This window comes from Sylvia atricapilla, chromosome 12, assembly GCF_009819655.1.
Source record: "Sylvia atricapilla isolate bSylAtr1 chromosome 12, bSylAtr1.pri, whole genome shotgun sequence".
Taxonomy (NCBI): Eukaryota; Metazoa; Chordata; class Aves; order Passeriformes; family Sylviidae; genus Sylvia; species Sylvia atricapilla.
The window spans coordinates 6,769,414-6,788,500 of record NC_089151.1 but is presented as its reverse complement, the minus strand read 5'-3'; the positions used below and the strand labels follow the sequence as shown (position 1 = coordinate 6,788,500).

Genomic DNA, 19,087 nt, shown 5'->3' with positions numbered 1-19,087 from the left:
CCCGATTTCCCTCCTGTCCTCATTATCAAGGAGTAGCGCCAAATTAACTGGATTTTCCTCTGTTGATGAAGTAATTGATTTCAAAGACTGCGAGAAACACGCACCAGCGGCGCGACCACACCTCAGCGGGGCGGCGAGAGGCTCAGAAGCCTCGCAGGGGTCCCGCCCCCACCGGGGCTGCGCCCGTGACACCCGTGATCCGCTTAATGCGGCAGCCCAGGGACACGACGGCCTCAACCGCCGGCGGGCCGTGAACTACGAGGCCCGGGAAGGACCCCGGCCGCTCTCACGGAAGCTCCGGAGCAGCGGCAGGACCCGGACCGGCCACAGAGCAGGACCAACCCCCGCCCCTCAGGGCGGCCCCGCAAAATGGCGGCGCCCATCCAAAACGCCGCCTCCTCATTGGCCGCGCCTGCGGGGCCCCGCCAAGAAGCCGCTCTGCGAGTGGCGGCCGCCCTGCCGTCGCCATGGCAACCGCCCTGCCCTCGCTTCCTATTGGCCGAGCGGCGCGCGGAGCCCGGGCAACCGCCCGGCGCGGCGCGGGGTTGTTGTGAAGGGCCGGGTGTGGGGCGGCGGCGGCTGGCGGGGGGGGTCCCGGTCCGGTACCGCCGGACCCCGCCGCTACCAGCGCCCAGGCGATCGCCCTCGGCCCGACCAGCGTTCCCGTCCCGTGATGTTCTTCAGCGGTGAGGCCTCGTCCCCCGCTGCATCGCCTCTCAGGAGGGTCTCGCCGTGATCGTGTTTGCGTGCCCGCAGGACGGGCGGGGCAGCCCCGGTGCACGGCCCGGCCGTAGGACGCGCTAGCGGAGCGGAGCCTCGCCGGGAGGAGAAAGGCGCTGCCCGCCCGGGAGGCGCCGCGCTGAGCCATGGCCGTGGCCGTCACCACGAAGACGGCATGGAAGCTGCGTGAGTGCCGGGCATGGGGGCGCCCCGGCCGGGAGCGGGGAGGGATAGGAGCCACCTCATCCCTGCCCTGCATATGGTGTTCCGGCCTTCTTTCTACATCGCTGACTGGAATTTCTAGCTCCTGGAAGTCCTGTTGGAAAACATAGCGGCACAGTGAATGGCGTGGCCTTGTCAGTGCTATTTTCGAAGGGTCGCTGTCTTTTTTTTTTTTTTTTTTTTTTGGTGTAGTTGCTGCAGCGCTAGGCTAAGTGCCTGTCTAACCCCATATGGCTCTCCTGTAGTACAAGAACAAGAACAGCCGAGGCAGTGAGGGATGGGACTCCTGTCAAGGGGGAACCCTGCATGTACAGAGAGGCTGAAACATGGGAGGCTGGAGAGCAGCCCTACATAAAGGGATGTGGGGTTCCTGGTCGATGTCAAGTAGAAAATGAGTCACCAGTGTGCCCTGGTAGCCCAAAGGGCCAGCTGTGCTCTGGGGTGCATCGGGGAAGGTGATTGTCTCTCTCTGCTCTTGTGCAGCCTCACCTCGAGTCCTGGGCCAGGTTTGGGCACCACAGTTTAAGGATATAAAGCTTTTGGAGATCATCCAAAGAAGGGCTGTGAATATCATGTAGGGTGTAGAGGAGAAGCCATGCAAAAGAGTGATTGAGGTCTCTTGGCTCTTTCAGCCTGGGCAGAGCTTATCATGAGCTGCAGCTTCTTCACGAGTGCATTGGAGGGACAGCTCCGATCTCTGCTGTCTGTGACCAGTGAAAGGACCTGAGTCTGGAGCTGTGCCAGGGGACAATTAAGTTGAATATTAGGAAAATATTCTTCACCCTCACAGTAGCAAGGTTCCCCAGGGGGGTAGTTACAGCACCAAGGCTGCTTTTGGACAACACTGTCAGGCAAAGGGGGGGATTGTCCTGTGTAGGACAAGCAGGAGTAGGACTTGATGATCCTTGTGGGTCTCTTCCAACTCAGAATATTCAGAAACTGCTCTTGAGAGGCAGGTTATAAAGGGGCATCCCCTCAGTGTCAGGGAGAAGGCCCCAAACTTAACCTCCCTGGGATTGTCCTTTGGTGCTCACTTGTTACAGGAGGTTCACTGAACTCCTTGCTGCAGGACAAATGAGGTGATTTTTGCAGGGCCTGTGTGTCCCACCCTCTTGAAATTGCTTTGCAAGAGACAGGAAGAATCTGCTGATTTCATGTCCATTATTCTTCCTCTGAAGGAGCAGTAGACAATTGCTGACTATCAGTTTCTAGCTGGTCACTGATGAGTTATTTCATAGGGCCTGTTGAGGAATGCTTAGAAGCAATAGGATGTGATCAGTTGCTTTAGTCAGTGAATGGGCTCTGGAAACTGGCTGTCAGAAATAGTGTCCTTGACTGGTAACACATAAAGTCATCTGAGATTACTGATTTAGGAATTTTGTATCTTTTTGAGCAAAAAGCCAGTTTGCTAAGTTATCTCCCCATCCCTGAAACTCCAGTTGCAGGAAAAGCTGGAAGTCTATCCATCTCCATTCTCCCTAGGCAGAGGTTCTTGATCTTCATTTTTGCTGGGCTCTGCCCCATCTTAGCATCCTCTTTAGAAGGAAAGGCATTCTGAGTGTTAGGGATGTTTCAGCAATGCTAATTAGGAATTGAGTGTTACTGGGCTGGTGGGTGATAGCTGGCGACAAGAACTTCATGAAATAAAAAAATTGTGGGTTTAAGGGACTTGTGGGAGAGCAAATGAACCTCTCTGCCCAAGGCAGACATCAATTTATCACCTCACTTTTATGAACAGAGGGCTGGATGCTTCCACAATGACTTTTAAACTTACAGTATATTATTAAGAAGGAAATCAAGATGGGGAAAAAGTGGAGCTGCTGACACACTTGTTTCAGCAGCAATGCTGAGCATCTGTCCTTGCAATTTTAACTAGTGAGTTGGTCTAGTAATGCTAATTGTACTTTTGGTTACCTTCTAGTCTGTGTATCCATATAGGCTATGTGGAAGTTTGGTCTTTCAACACACTGCAGGTGTATTTTCAGATTTGCCCTTCACATGTAATTTATGGTCCAGTTGCCTTTGTAATTTGAATGGTGTTTCTCCAGCCCAAGTGAAAGTTGCGCAGTTTTCCTTTCAAAAAAACACTCATGAGAGTTTGAGATCAAAGTATCTGTAATTATTATTGCAGCCATATAAAATCCTTTTGGATTAGTGTTGTATGTAAAACGATCAAATTGCTCCTCCCAGCCAAACAATCTGAATGAAAGCTGAATTGATGCTACCTAGCCTTTTTACAGATTCATAACTATTTTTACAGTTTCATAACTATTTTTACAGTTTCATAACTATTTTACAGTTTCATTACTATTTCACAGTTTCATAACTATTAGGCATGGGAATCCTAATCCTTTGAAAGAAGAGAACAGTAAGATGAAGATATTGGTCCCTGCCAAAATTTTGAGTGAATTTAGAATTCCTCTGTGAGACGTGGAAGCAAAAATGCTCATTTGACTTGTTTTTTGCCCCAGGTTGGTTCTTTATGGTGAGGTTTCCGTAGAGTTCTGTCATTGCAGTGTCAGAGCATCCCCTCAGCTCCCAGTTTTTTAACAGTCATTTAGCATCAGTCAGATTTGTTGTTTTCTGCCCATTTGGATGGCTATTCACCCTGTTTTGTCACAGCTGCATGGTCTGCAGTGCTGAGTTTTGCCTGTGTTACCCAGTTGGGATGTAGCAAAGCCTCTGCCAAAGCTCAGGGAAGGGAGCCCCACCTCTCCCTGCTGCTGAGTCTGGCTTTTTTTCTGGGTAAGGCAACAAACTGTGCTGCTGCTCCTCTGCCAGTTCCTCTCAGGTTGGACTGTCTGCTGCTGCTCTCTGGAGCAGGATTAGAGGGCCTTTCACTAGATGACTGGCTGCTGTGCATTATTGCAGGTAAAGTGCCTTCTGTGGTCAGGGTGCTGCACTTGAGCAAATCTTCAAAAGCTCCTGAGCTGCTGCAAGTGAGAGAAGATGCTTTTTGTGAGCCATGTGAGCACTGGAGTCTTGAAACTTTGGTCAGCAAACGTTTTAAGTGCAGCAGGCAAATCCAAGAAGGACTGTTCAAAGCAAGATAATAGTGTGACTTCTTATCTGGACAGTGGGCTGCTGCAGCTTGTCCAGTGGAAACTGGGAAGTGTTTCTGGAGAGAGGAATTTTTTTTTTTTTAAAGACGTTTTGGAGGGATGGGATGAAAATTTTTATAACTGACGTGTAATAAGTGTTTGCTTGGTTTTGTGCAGAAGAGATTGTGGCCCACAGCAGCAATGTGTCCTCAGTAGTGCTGGGAAAAGGTTCAGGCCGGATGCTGGCCACTGGAGGAGACGACTGTCGGGTCAACATATGGTCAGTTAGCAAGCCCAACTGCATCATGGTAAGAGCAGGCCTGTTTTCAGCTTTTGGGGGAGTGGGAATATTAATTCTGAGGTTTGGAGGGTAGAGAATGAGGGGAGGGATTGTTGGGGTGGAGGCTGTGGGACTTTTGAATAGAGTTTGCCAACACAAAGCTGTGTAACCAGATTCTTACTAAAGATAGGGATAGAATTGGGTGCCTGGTGAGACCACTGCTCTGGAGACATTGTGGGAAAGCTTGAGCTGGACCTGTGATTACTCAGATAATAGTTATTGTGCTTTATTTTATCACCAGTCTACAAATAATTAAAGGAAGAGTTTTGTACAAGAGCAGCTAGTTTTATAGTGCAGGCTACAGGGGCCAGTTTTATACCCTGGAATTTGCAGTCACAGCAGGAGATATCCCCAGCAGATGCATTCCCACCTGTGCCACCATCCCTGTCAGCATAAAGGCTGCCCCAATAGTTTGCTGTAGGCTGGGGAGGAGTAACTCTGGCTGCAGTGTGTTACCAAGGGTAGAGTTACCCCAGCAGTGATCACTAAAGAGCACCATAAATATATATTTAACAGAAATCCATCCTGCATCACTTTTGAGTGGGTGTTGTATAAAACCAACTTTAGCGCATCTCTTCTCAGTTGTTTAATTAACAACACAATAATGTTGTGGTATTGGAGGTGTTGCTCTAGCCAGTGTGAGCTTTGTGAGAAAGAAATCAGGAAAGTCAGGTCAAAAAGGCTAAAAGGAGAATTTGTCCACTCTATTTTCCGTTCATTAAGTGTATGAAGGGTCACCTTTGGCAGGGCTGTGCTTTTTGCGTAGTGTAGTTAAGCAGTGTCTTTCCAGACCCTTGATGGTGGCATGACTCCAGTTTGAAACTGGACTATTGCCTTACTAGAGAAGAATGTTGAAGGACTAACTCTGTACCTTTCTGTGGTAGCAGAACTGCACCTCTCCAGCACTTCCTGGGAACCACAGACACTGAGAGCTGCTGTTTCTGAGAGGCAGGGACTGACTAAAGCTGCTTGTGCCATTCTCATATATCAAAAGAATCTTGATTTTTGGGGTTGTTCTCTGAAATTAATTTTTAGTGTTTATATTATGATGCTTATGAATGTTTCTGTTGGGAAAGGGGGAGAAGAAGAACTTTTCAAATAACATTGGTTTAAGTGTGAGCTCTATTTCTCACTAAGTAATGGCAGTTGCAACTGTGGATTTTGGAGAGGATTTCAATTGCACATGGATTCCTAAGAAAGCTCCATCAGGAGAGGCAGCTTCCAGCTGGCATTCCCAGCCTCTGTATGTGTGTGGGAGGCACAGAGCTAGTGTAGCTATTTAAAAAGACGTTTGAGGATGGACTAAAGCAGAGAATACTGCTTATTTGGCAAGCAGAAAGTCTGCAATGGTGGAATTTGTTTTCTTAAACCAGTTTTAAGTATTCTCATGTTTTACTAAAATATAGGCCTTTTCAAAATGCTGATGTAATTTGTAAGCTTTTGGGTGCTCAAGGATGAAAGGAACTTCATACATGTGAATTACTTACTGCCTTATGCCTCAAGTCAGTACTTCAGTGTTAGCACCATGCTATCACTGTGACATCCATTGCTGGCAGCAACCTGTGGCTCAGTGCTTATGTGAAGGTTTCAAAGTAGCCCTGCTTTTGCTCTTGCTTTGATTTTGTAACTGGTTCATGACACTTACATGACCCATTTAGAGTGAATGTGGTGCCATTGTGCTACCACAGCATAATTTTTATGATGTAAGAATGTGTCAGCCTTGTCTGAGCATCCGCACCTGATGTTTAACTACCTGTGTCTCTGTTGATGCATCCTTTAAAACTTAGTCAGTGTGCCCCAGAAAGTGGGATAATGTGGGAAGCCAGATGTGCTCTGCTGGGTGCAGTGATGGGCTTTAGAGTGCTCTGCCATCCTGGTGGCTGCTGAGGAAAAAGGACTGTGGCACAGCCAGGTGGTCTCAGCTCATGGCTCAAGAGTTCCCTGTTGAGAATAAACGATGGTTCACAGAGGGCTGTGCCAGCAGCTGGGACTGAGGCTGGTGGTTTTCTTTGCAGAGCTTGACAGGTCACACAAGCCCCATCGAGAGCCTGCAGGTCAACCCCAATGAGAAGCTCATAGTTGCAGGGTCCCGGTCAGGGTCCATTCGAGTTTGGGACCTGGAAGCTGCCAAAGGTATGTGTCCATGAGTTTGTGCTTCTGTTCATGCACACTTTTTGGGGAATCCTTACGTTTAATGCCTATACTGACCCAGAAGGTTTCTGATTTAAGAAGGAACAGGAGCCTGGCATTGCTTTCATCTTTATCTGTATCTCTTTTTTGCCCTTCTGCTGAGGCTATAGAGCTGTGTATTCATGCTTGAGCAGAAATTTGGACATGTACTGAGGACGCTGATCTGAGGAACTAATTTCTATGGTTTTGACCTGAGTGTGTCAAAATCTGTATTCCAGACCAGTTTCCATGCATGTATAGATAACTGGGCATATAAAATTTGTATTCAGAGTCTCAACTTAGAATTGTCAACCTTAATAAAAGCATCCCAAACCAGAATGGACGTTTTAAGTTTGTTAGGTTCTGCATAAATGCAGGAATCCTCTGCTTGCTGACTTCTTGTTCTTAGGTTCTAACTTTTCTTTTTTCCTTAAGCAGTTTTTTTGTTCTCCTGCTCTCGCATGGCCACATAAATATCTAAATTTTAATAAACTATAAAAGCTATTAACTTGTCAAGCTCTGGTCCTTTAAAGGCCACTGTTGAGTCATGCTTTATTAATTGGATTTTCCTTAAATCCTAGAATGAGTTTGCAAAGGTATCATAAATCACTTGAGTGCATTCCAGCAGGAATTCCAGAAAATGACTGAATATTTCTTGCAGGTTGCTACTTGTTATTAGAAGGAATGTGTAATGAAAATAGACTTACACTGGCTGAGCTAAGGAGACAAACCACAGGCAGCATCAGTAACAAAAAGCACTTTTGTCATTCAGACAGTTAGAATCAGTTCAGTTACAGAATAGTTTGGCTTTGCCTGTGGGGTGTAGCTGATCTGGCTGCATTTATTAGAAGACCTATGAGCCAGTGTCTGTGCAAATGACCACCCCAGCCCTGGCTCAAGAGCTAATTTCTGCCAGGGGAATCATCAGCTTGTTCCAGATGACGGATGAGGGAGAGGGATTGCCCTTGTTATTATCTGAGCAATTTTTCTTAGAGTTGAGTTCTGCATTTGTCACTGCTTGCCGAGATACGATGTACCAGTTCTACTGGTCCTTTCTGGTTTCCAGAATTACAGGAGGTGTTACTTGATGACTTGCTGAAACACTGATCGTTTCTTTGTCTCCTGCTTCCTCTGCACCCATTTCCTGTCTTTATGATGATTCTTGCAAGGGGCAATTGAAGGAGGCTGGGGTGAATATTGGAACCTTAGAGGTGGTGCCTGGATGGGGTGCAGAGTCCTGGGAAAGGGTCTGTCTAATAACTGCAAGGTGAATGTTGCAGGCAGGCAAGACTATTTCACCTCCTGGCTAAAACTATTCCTCCTCTGGCCCATTTTGCTGTCAGTGTAACAAATGGAAAAATGCACTGCCTGCTAGCTGCCTCATTTTCGGAATGGAGATCTGAGTTCTGTCTGTAGTTTCCATACCTAAGGACAGGACTGTCATTAAGTTCATTGATCATGGGCTTTCTGTTGCTGTTTCTTTGCATTGCTGGGGTCAAGTCAGAGGTATTTCCACAAAATAATGTAAATTTCCATAAAATAATGCTGGGGATAGTATGGCTACATTTCCACATGGTATCTGGTGGAAATGAACTATTAAATATTTTTCCCCTATTCCTTCTCTCTGCTCTCCCTCTTCTTTTCCCAGTTCTTCGTAGCCTACCAGGTCACAAAGCGAATATCTGCAGTCTTCATTTCCATCCTTTTGGAAGCTTTGTGGCATCTGGCTCTTTGGACACCAACATTAAGGTAAAACCAGCTTCCACTAGGGATTTCCCTCTTTACTTGCAATGTCTTTGTTTTGAAGAGTGCCACAACGTGTTTTGTGTCAAGCTGTTGGTGGATGCTGCACATCATCATTTCCATGTGTGGGCAGGTGTGTTTGTGAGTGCTTGTGAAATCCATGCTGTATTTTCACAGCCAGCTCATGAATGTGACTCCTCTGGTGTGGAATGTGGTTCTGAGTAAGGTGCCAGCCAAGACCTGGTGTCAGCAAGCACAGATGTCCAGAATTGTGTCTGCTTTCTCAGGCTGGTGTTTGACTGTCAGAACTGAGCTGCTGTAGTAAGAGATGCCTTCAAGGAGTGATTCTCACTTGGGGAGTTAGAAAATACCCCTAAGGCCTACAGGGGTTCAGCAGCCTGTTCATTCTGCAGTATCTGTTAGCTTGATGACACAGAGATCCCTTGTTTTGGCAGGACCCTTGAGCTCCCAACATACTGCTCTAAACATATAATTTGTTTGCATTTCTTCCTTGTAGCTCTGGGATGTGAGAAGAAAAGGCTGTATCTTCACATTCAAGGTAAAACGTTTCATTAGGTTTCAGGCAAAGAGGGGAGAAATATTTCTTCTGAGGACTTTTGAGCAAACCTAAATGTGATTATGTACAATGAACTTCCTGGTTTTCCAGCATGAAAATAAGATCTGCATGATTTGTGAAGTGACCTGGCAAACCAATATATGGGATTATGAAATGGATATTATGGGTATCATGTGCTGCAGTGTGGATGGCTTTGGTGGGGGATGGAGAGCATGTGTGAGAATTTCTTTATATTGTTAATGGTATTGCCACTGCACTGAGGTGGTTCTGTTCCTGGGACCTTTTTCTACCTGAAGAACTTGCTGTGTATTAATTTCATGTAGAAACCAGAGACTAGGTGTCACAGCACTTCTATCTGACCATACATAAATCTGTAATTTAGAACTGATTCTTATTAGTGAAGCCAGATCTGTATTTACCATACTTAAACTGATGGCATAAATGACTAGGTGAGAGAGATTACACACATTTAGTGTGGCTGGCTTGAGTACAGTGTTGTGTTCTGCAAGCTGTGAACTCTGTAAAGCACTAAAATGTTTTTGGTTTATTATATTGTATAGGATTGAAAGACAAAAGGCAGAATACTGTTTTCCTCATTTCAGGGTCACACAGAAGCAGTTCGGTGTCTCCGCTTTAGCCCTGATGGGAAATGGGTGGCCTCTGCTGCTGATGATCACACTGTAAAGGTAATTTATTGTGACACCCTCCTTATGTGCTTGTGGGCACAGGGGAATGCTGGGATTGTCTTTTTACCAGGCATTACCAGTACTCACTCATAAATACCCTTAGTTCATTTGGCAGCTGACTGAGCCCTGTGGCTTTGCAGAGACTGATTTTCTTCTGGGGATTGTGTCTGATGGCCCACAACACCCATGGAAAAGCTGCATGGGTTGAAATGCCGTTATCCAGCAGACACATTGGGAGAAACTGTGCACAGAAAAATCAATGTTTTCATGGTAGTAGAGTTGTGATACCTGAATGTTTGCCTCAGTAAACCTTGTAGAATGTGTTGTCCACAGCACATTGCTTCACCAGACTAATTCCTGGCTCTGTTTGTGTTATGAACATTATGTGTGATTATCAGTCTGAAAAAAGGTGCTAGTGAGCAGAACAAGAGAAGGAGTTCAGGAAAGTATTGCCTGAACAGTGACTTCAGTTGTTTCACATGGAGTATGGAGGAATGGGGAAGAAGGACTGATTTTATTTTGTTTCACATGAAATTAACTGATCAGTTATTTCACTGCATTTTCAAGTGGAGACTAGAGCACAGGAAGAAGGAACTGCTAAGGGATTCAGAACTTTTGGATTTTTGTTTGTTCACTTTTGAGATAAAGTCTGTGGGGACAGATGGAACTGCTGTATTTTGTCTCAGTCTCTAAATATAAACCAAAAGCTTCTAGGGGACAAGTTACATAGAAAATAAAAGATAATGCAAAAAAACCCAAAACCAAAACAAAGCCTTAAATTATTTGGATGGTACTTTTTCCCTGATTATTGCCTTCTTTTACAGACTTGGGTCTGTTCTTGGACAGAGGAAGTATTAGAAGGTTGCCAGTACAAGGAAATCCCAAGTGTATTGGAAATGTCTTAACAATAAATCTCTTCAAGAGTGTCTGTTCTTTTCTCCTTTCAGCTGTGGGATCTGACTGCTGGGAAGTTAATGTTTGAATTTACAGGACACACCGGTCCAGTAAATGTTGTTGAATTCCACCCCAATGAATACCTTTTGGCTTCTGGCAGCTCTGACAGGTACATAAGGGGAGGGAGAAAGAAGGGAAGTGTGTATGTCTGTTCCATTTCCTGATGCCATTCTTCGTAGGAACATGGCAAGAAGGAATGTCACACAACTCAGACATCTAGACAGCAAGACATGACATCTGTGATGGGCAGAACTTGGAAATCTTCCTTTCTCATCCAAAATGGATGGCACCTTCTGCCACACTAGAAACCAATGTGTACCCCAAGCCTCTCACTAATCCAGCTGACTTTCTGTGTGAACAGCAGGCAGCCCTGCACAGCTGGCAGGGTGTTCTCTTAGCTCTGGGTCAGCTCTAAATGCCTGTCCATGTTTAGAGCCTCTAAGTATCTCTCTCTGGATTCATGGATCATAGCTAGACCAGCCTTCTGTGTAGGGTCACTGTATGTGCACAACAGGAAAAGTCATTTTAACTGTTAGTGTTTTGTTTAAAATCTGGATCCTACTGTGATTTCTAGAGCAACGAGCAATGAATTTTGTTGTGTTGTGTGTACAGGACCGTTCGGTTCTGGGACTTGGAGAAGTTTCAAGTTGTGAGCTGTATTGAAGAGGAAGCTACTCCTGTCAGGTACATTAAATTCCCTGGGAAATGTGCTAGGCAGAGACAAAAGGTGGGGTGAAGGGCGGGTTTCCTCAGAGAGAGCCTTTACTGGGGAGCAGTTTGGGCTGCTGGAGATGTTGCACAGCCCCACCAGGTTGCACAGGTGAACACCACATTGCAAGGTTCATTGTTAGAAACAGAACTGAAGGTGTTCAGCATAGTCAGAGATCCTCGAGGACAGAGCAAGGTGGGAATGCTGTGCCTGATTCTCCTCCTGCCTTCCCCCAGGTGTGTGCTCTTCAACCCAGATGGCTGCTGCCTGTACAGTGGCTTCCAGGATTCGCTGCGTGTCTACGGCTGGGAGCCAGAGCGCTGTTTTGATGTGGTCTTGGTGAACTGGGGAAAAGTAGCTGACTTGTCTATCAGCAACAACCAGCTGGTAAGCCACTGCTCCTGAGGCGGGGGTAGGCAGCTGTGAAACACAAGATAAAATCCTGCTGCCTCCTTGCAGGCCTTCAGACCTGTAAGCTTGTTTCAGGGCTTGCAGCATGCCCAAAGGCTGTGTGCCTTGTGCTCCACATTGTCTCTCTGGCTTCTGAAAGAAGGAACTGGAGCTTAGTTTGACCAGTATTTAGGAGCTATGCTTGGTAAAAGTTTTATCCAAGCCTTTCGTAAATCACTGGCAACTTCAGGTTGAAAAATCTGCAGCACTGAACTGAGCAGTCCTCAAACACAGTTGCTCAGGGTGACTCCATCATGCCTGTTCTCAAAAGGGCTGGTGTTCACCCCACTCCTTGGTGAATTACCTTGATTTTTTGCCTCTGCAGATAGGAGTTTCCTTTGCACAAAGCACAGTCTCTTCCTTCGTTGTGGATCTCAGCAGAGTCCCAAAGTCAGATTCTATTCCTCATGGGTTGATCAGGGACGACCAGCCTCTTGTGCCACCTACCCCCACAGGGTCCTCCCTTCGCCGCATCTATGACAGACCCTCAACGAGCTGCAGCAAGCCACAGAGGTGAGGGAGTCTGCTGGCTTGTTGAGTTTTCAAGATTTTAAGGAAATGTCCCAGGCACTCAGTGCTCTCTCTCTTTTTGACTATATGGCTTCCCCTGACAACAACTCTTTTTTCACAGCAGAGTGAAGCACAACTCGGAGAGTGAGAGACACAGTCCTAGCAGTGAAGATGACCGGGATGAGAAGGAATCAAAGGCTGAGATCCAGAACCAGGAGGATTACAAGGAGATCTTCCAGCCCAAGAATGCCATCTGTCAGTACCAGGGTTTATGGTACTTTTGAGTAGTGTTTGGGTTTGAAATCAGGGTGCTAAACTGATTCGGTAGAACTGACGTTTGGCTTACTGTGACAGAGACTTCACTTGTGACTGGAGAGTTTAGAAAGCTTTTCTTTAATATTCTGTCTTGGACACTGGAGCACAGATTGTGTTGGTGAATGGCTTAAAGGTGGCACCTTTACTAGGGTACAGTGATGTCTGTTTGAAGCGTGGCTCAGAATCCATAGCTTTATTATAAAGGTGCTGCCTTCCTATTCTGATTGGAGTGTTAAGGGAATTTTATTAGCTTGGAATTTTGATGTGTATAAGATCAGTAGCCTTCATTAATGAGGAAAGGCATAATGTTTTGTTAAAGCAAGGACAGTTGTTTAGGAGGCATTGTGCAGTATCTGTATCTCATTTTTTATGCAAATGATAAAAATGAGGTGCTCTTTCTGAGGAATTCATAGCAATTATTTTTATTTACTTATATAAATTAGTAACAGGAGGTGGATTTTTCCTAATATCATTTGTTGTGACAGTGCCTTGTCTCATGCTTCACACCTCTACAGCAACAGTGAACCACAGGAGTCAGTTTTGTCCCTCCTATCCTTGAAGTCTGAAAGCTTTTAGCTAAACTCAACAACTGTGTCAAGGTCCAAAGGAGATAACTCTACTTGTTGTATCACTGATTACCCTCATGTTCTTGGAGATTTCTCTGCTCCAAGGTTGACTTACCACTTATCTGTAGCCTTGGATGCTCCTTCATTTGTTTATTATTTAAATCTTTTTCCATAGGCCGAACTCCTCCTCGAAATGAGCCCTTTCCTGCCCCTCCTGAGGATGGTGAGTATGGAAATGGCCCCCTGGTGGGGATGGGGTTAGTGGCCCTCAAAAGAGGGAGAGCTGCCCAAAGGCAATGCAGCTGAACAGACCCTTTGCCCTCAACCCTTGAAAGTAACAATCCGTTTCTGCTTTCCCACTTCCCTCAGCAGAGCCTGGAACCACAAAGGAAGCAGTGAAACCCAGTCAAGCTGTGGATGTCCAGACCTCGTTGCCAAAGCAGGAGCTTGTACGTACTGTGTGATCTGTGAATTGCTGTTCCTGCTCCCTTTGTGAACCATGTGCAGAGCTGGAGAATTTGTGATTTCTCCTCAGGTTGATTCCTTCACCGAAGGGCAGTAGAAGTGCAGCTCCAGGCTTTGTGCTGCCGAGTGTCTTGCCTTAGCGGTGGAACCAATAGCAAGCCTCTGACAGGCTCTGTTGTTTTAGTTTGCTGCTTGTGCTTGCAGTGGTGCTTCTCCTTGCATCTCGGAATTGGGGCACTCCAGAGAGCCAAGTGCCAGGTTTCTACAAGTACTTGAACAGAGGCTGTTTTGTTGCCAAAAGTGCAAGCAGCTGATGGGCCAGTATTCATTTTACTGGCTTCTTTAGAGTTCTCTCTTAGCCTTCAGGCTGGCCACAGCCCATTGCCCTAATTTCAGATAACAATAACAGCACTTGGCACTTCTGCTGCAGCATCTCCATGTTCTTTACAAACTTTAATTACATCGTGGTGTGTACCTGAGAGACACTTTATTGCCTCTTAAATTATGCTAGCAAACTGGAGACTGCTTCTGTCTGCTTCTGTGTTGGGACCCTGTGGTGAGAAGAAAACAGGTCAGAAATAAAGGTCATCAGACTAGGACCAGACTGTTCCTGCTAGAGCTTTTATCCCAATTTCTCCTGCAGCCTGATCCAGTCCAGAGGCCACCAATTGCTTCCTCAACTTCTTTGACCAGAACAGAACCATCTGTGATTCCTGCAGCCAGGAATGAGCCCATTGGCCTGAAGGCCTCGGACTTTCTCCCAGTAAGTGTCTCTGGACAATGTTTTCCAGCCAATGTCTGTGTTGGGTGGCATCAAAAAGGGGGTGCCCCATTGTGATTGGTATGAATAGTTGAGCCCTGCTTGTGAAGAACCTGTTACCAAAGCAGAGAGCAAGGAGTGAGACAGTCACTGAACTATTCCATGTACCAGACAGTGGTTAATTTTAAAAATTTCTGTCTGCCATTACATGTACATAATAATTTCACTGGGATCTCTGCCTCTTGCATCTTGGAGACTTCTTGGTCTCTCTTGGGGAGGATATTCCCTTGTCCTAAAAAGAAGGAATGACCAGAGCATCCTGATGATCCCAAACTCTAAATGTGAGTCAAGGAGGTAGTGGTTCTAGCATGGCCTGAGCAGGAAGCAAGTTGAGAATCCAATGAATTATATAAGATTTATGCTTTGTAATAAGACCTGCAGTTCCCAGACAAGTGTTTCACATAAAAAATGGGTTTGTGTGAAAACATTTCTTCGTTAAAACATACTGTTTTGAAAACTTACTTTAAATTCACCTTTCTTGAGAGTTTTTCCAGAGCTTTAAACATGTTTGTGATTGATGTAGTAGAAAAAGCAGGAAATAAGCAACTGAAGTTAGAAGAAATTAAGAGTTTCCATTTCAAAAAGTTTTTACAACCATCTCTAAGAAGTCAGTATTCACTGACATTCCCCGCACCAAAATTGGCTCTCACCTAGGCCAGAGAATGCTCCCAGCCTTCTGTGCCATGCTGCTCTGTTGTTATTGGTGTCTGCTTGCAGGCTGTGAAGAACCAAAGCCAGACAGAGCTGGTGGATGAGGAAGCCATGTCCCAGATCAGGAAAGGCCACGAGACCATGTGTGTGGTGCTCACCAGCCGCCACAAGAACCTGGACGCCGTGCGGGCTGTGTGGAGCATCAGTGACATCAAGGCAAGCATGTGCAGATACCTGAGGCTCATGAGGGGAGCAGCTGAGCACCTCTCTTTGCTTCTCTGGGGCTGCTTCTGCCTCATACAAAACACAGGGTCTCACAGCTTTTTTCCCCTGGGGTGCACCCCAGAGTGCTGCAGCTGAGTGGTCACAAAGAAACATGGAGAAAACTTCCACATGAGAAAATTCTCTTCCATAGCCAACTTCATGTTTCCTCTACCTTGTTTTGGAAAAGCAGCAGTATTAATTTGCATTAGCCTAACCCGCTTCACCCTCTGCAATAGATGACTTTTTCTTCTCCTTCTCTCTCAGAACTCTCTGGACTCTGCAGTGGCAATCAACGATCTGTCTGTTGTCGTGGATCTCTTGAATATTGTCAACCAAAAACCGTGAGTCCTGGATAGGGTCAGCCCCTGGGATGTGCAAGAGCCACCTGGCTCGGAGTTGGGAGCTCTGCTTTGTGCCTTGCCCCGTATCCAGTGGGCCATGGCAGCATGAAATTCATGTGCTTGTAGCCACATCTTGAAGCCTGTAGTGACAGTAACTGCTGGAGTTATTTGGGGTCAGGGAAAATCAAAGTCTTCTGGCTTCATAAAGTGATTCTGCTGAGAGTCAAAGAAATATGTCCAAACCTGCCACTTTCTCTCACGAGGGGGAGTCAGTGAACTTGCTCTATGAACTTGAGTATCTCTGTCTGGGCATTTGCCAGGAAGTCTTATTTATGTCAGCTCAGCTTTGTAAAGCCTCAGTCTCCAGTCTCAGGATATGTCCTTTTCTTTTCAGGTCTCTCTGGAAGCTGGATTTGTGTACTATAGTCCTGCCACAGATAGAAAAACTACTCCAAAGTAAATATGAAAGGTGAGGCCTCAAGAACATGATGTGCTTGGGGGGCAGGGTATAGGTAGTGACTGGGGAGCTCTGCTGGGTATTTTGTACCTGAAGGAAAATCTTGAGAAATCATACAGTGTCCTGCTGATTTGAGGCCTGAAAAAGAATGATGGAGTTGCCAGGTGTGTGCGGGAAAAGACACAGAAAATATGCATGGGCAGGAAAAGCAGGATAGTGGGATTTGTTATAGATGTATTGGATTGAAGACAGCTCTGGCAGCCAGGAGGGGTCATGTAAAACAAGTGGGCTTTGCACACTGCTGGGAGTGAAGCTCTCAGCTTGGAACAAGGGGAATGAAGTCCTGCAACAGACCTGAGGACTCATCTTTAGGGAAAAAATTGTAGCCTCTCTTAAGATGGAATTTCTGCTCTTCCTTTCTTTTGGGAGAGAGGTTTCTGCCAGGTTCCCTTGGCAGGACATCTCTGCCCTTGAGCATAGAGGTCCCATTTGGATGGCGTATGTGCCAGGACCTTTGGAACAGGCTCACTTTGTGAAAGCTTTGGAGCTCAGATGTGTTGTTGGTACTTGGCTGTTGCTCTCCTTCCCTAGTTACAGGTGGTAGAGTGGAGCTGCTTGAGGGCTGTGTACAGGGGGAACAGGACTGAAATTCAAGTGAGACCCAATTCTCTGTTTTTCAGTTATGTGCAGACTGGCTGTACATCCCTGAAACTCATTCTCCAGAGATTCCTGCCACTCATCACAGACATCCTGGCTGCACCACCTTCTGTTGGAGTGGACATCAGCAGAGAGGAAAGGTGAGACATATGCTTCCACTTGCTTCTTCCTGGCACCAGCCTTTCTATTGGGTGAGCTTTGTCCCTGCCATCAGGGCTCTAATACCAGACTGGGCATGTCTTTGTCTGCAAACACCAATCCCTCCTGCTCAGAGGAAAAGGCCAAGGTCTGCTTTTCCCTTTGCCTCTATGCATTGAGTCATACCTAAACAAAGTATCAGGAGTAAAAACACCCTGTGGCTTTTCCCTCTGCCTCACGAGAAGCATGATTTGGTAGCCAGGCCCTGGATTTTGAGTTCATTCACAGGATAGTTCCTCTCTGGGAACTGGCTTTTGGAAAACAGCACCTCCTTTTTCCCTGGACTGTACTGCCAAAGGGGGTGAAAGAGCCCTTATGTGGATGCCATTCTCCTGTCTCATCAAGACGTGGGCTGAATGCCTAGTGTTTTTGCAGAGCTGTGCTCCTATTTCAGGCCATTTTCAGGGCTTTTGTCTCCTGCTTGAGTTGTCTCTCTGGCATTGCAGAACAGCCACACCTCATGCAACTAAGGATTCATGCTGTATCTGCTGTCATTTTTTTTTCCAGGCTTCACAAATGCAAGTTGTGCTACAAGCAGCTGAAAAACATCAGCAATGTTGTCAAGAACAAGTCTGGGCTCAGTGGCCGCCATGGTAGTGCCTTTCGGGAACTGCTTCTCCTCATGGCTGTCCTGGACTAACAGCCCCACCTCCTCATGTACAAATACAGATGGCCAAGCTTCCCCTGCTCGTGGTCTGGCTGGATTTCAGATCTCTCTGTGTGTTGGTCTTTTCCCCCTGCCCCTCTCCAGCATGGTGGGGAAGTGGAATCTGCCTGGCTGGTCGCCCACCCAGCCCTGGTGCCCTATGGGCTGGATGGAGGACCCGAGTGAAGAGAATTGTGTGCTGTGTGAGAGGCCCTGGCGGGTGGAGGGCCCCACAAAGCCCTGTAGGGAAGCTGCTTGTTTCAGCTCTTCATCTCAACATCAAGCTCTGGGCTGCTCTGTGTGCTGGCCTGTCCCTGCAGGAGGGCTCTGAGCCTGCTGTCACCCCTCCTTCCCGCTTGTGCTGTCGGTTCTTGTCGCTTGGCCCTGTGGGCCAGTGCCCCGCTCTCGCTGTGCAGCTGCTGAGGACTGCAGCCACTGCCCCACAAACGCCTGCTGTGGAGTGGATGCCCTTTCCATACAGAAGGGACTTCAGCTGCCTCGGGGGACCAGCCCCTTTGGCTTCAGCTGACATGGGCAAGGACACTGTGCCACTGTGCTGGTGCATCTCAAGGACCTGAACCAAGAGACTTTCTCTTGGCTTCTCAGACATCCCTGCTGGCACCCAGGGCTGCAGATCAGTATCTTCAGACTGTCCTTGGATATGAGGTCTACTTGGACCTGTTAAAATATGTGACTTAAAGAGGACTCATCATATGTGCTTGCCTTTGGGGTTGAGGATTTGGAAGGGTGGAAGAACAGAGGGACATGGACTGAGTTATGTCTTTCTACATCCACTGGACCATTCTTAGAGGTTTGGTTTTGTTTTTTTTTTCCCCCAATAAATGTCTGTCAGAACTTTTCTGTCCCTCTTTCTTCTTTCCTCTGGGGAAAGAGGTTCCTGTTGGTGCTTTCCCTGCTCTTCCCAGCCTGTCTCCCATTTTATATACTGGAGCCTGTTCTCCAGGAATCTGTAACTTAAAATGAATTTTATTAAAATATTTGTAATTTTTTTTAAAGTTGTGTTAAATGCCTGAATCTCTTGAAGTGCTCTTCACCTTGGCATGGTTTCTGGCTGGGAGTGCCCAGGAAAAGTAGGGCTCTGTTCCCTGCCTGTCCCAGAGGAAGCTGGCCGTTCTCACCCTTCCTGCTGGGAGGCCGTGGTGAACAACAGGAGAGCCAGCACTTGCCAGGTGCCTTGTGGAAATCCCGGGGGCGGTTTCACTCTGCTGGGTCGTTCCCATCCCAAGGAGCAGTGTCATCATTTAGTGCTCATCTCTCTCCCTGGCTGTGCACCGATCTCCCTCCCTCAGCTCTCCAGCAGATCCGGGCAGAGTGACAATGCTGCCTGTGAGCCAGGGAGCGTGTTTGGAAGGCTGTTCTGGGAGGTGGAGTGGGGCCATCAGGAAAGCTAAAGCCAGTCCCCACACTGCTGCTGCCTCATCCAAACAGTCAACTTTTGGGAAGAAAGGGGAATGCCTGCCCTGCTCCGTGGCTCTGGAGGAGGTGGCTCTGAAGGTGGCTTGTACAGCAAGAGGCCCTGGCACTGAGCCACTGCAGGACTGATGGTGAGTGCTGCCTGCTTCGAG

The 19,087-nt window shown here is 47.0% G+C and overlaps 1 protein-coding gene across 4 annotated transcripts; it reads left to right on the top strand.

Moving 5' to 3' along the window:
* The first annotated feature begins 514 nt into the window (after positions 1–514).
* Positions 515–18,517, top strand: KATNB1 (katanin regulatory subunit B1). 4 transcript variants are annotated; one of them, XM_066327582.1, is made up of 19 exons: positions 515–906; positions 4,161–4,291; positions 6,339–6,456; positions 8,141–8,241; positions 8,753–8,794; positions 9,415–9,498; positions 10,446–10,561; positions 11,065–11,136; positions 11,398–11,548; positions 11,937–12,124; positions 12,246–12,376; positions 13,178–13,225; positions 13,375–13,451; positions 14,111–14,230; positions 15,005–15,154; positions 15,467–15,543; positions 15,938–16,012; positions 16,681–16,797; positions 17,363–18,517. In XM_066327582.1, the coding sequence occupies exons 1-19, from the start codon at positions 867–869 to the stop codon at positions 17,493–17,495; spliced, it is 1,971 nt and encodes a 656-aa protein (XP_066183679.1). In that variant the 5' UTR covers positions 515–866; the 3' UTR covers positions 17,496–18,517. The 4 variants fall into 4 exon arrangements, with proteins under 4 accessions (XP_066183679.1, XP_066183678.1, XP_066183677.1 ...); XM_066327581.1 differs by having other exon boundaries at positions 13,372–13,451; XM_066327580.1 differs by having other exon boundaries at positions 12,243–12,376.
* Positions 18,518–19,087: the final 570 nt, after the last annotated feature.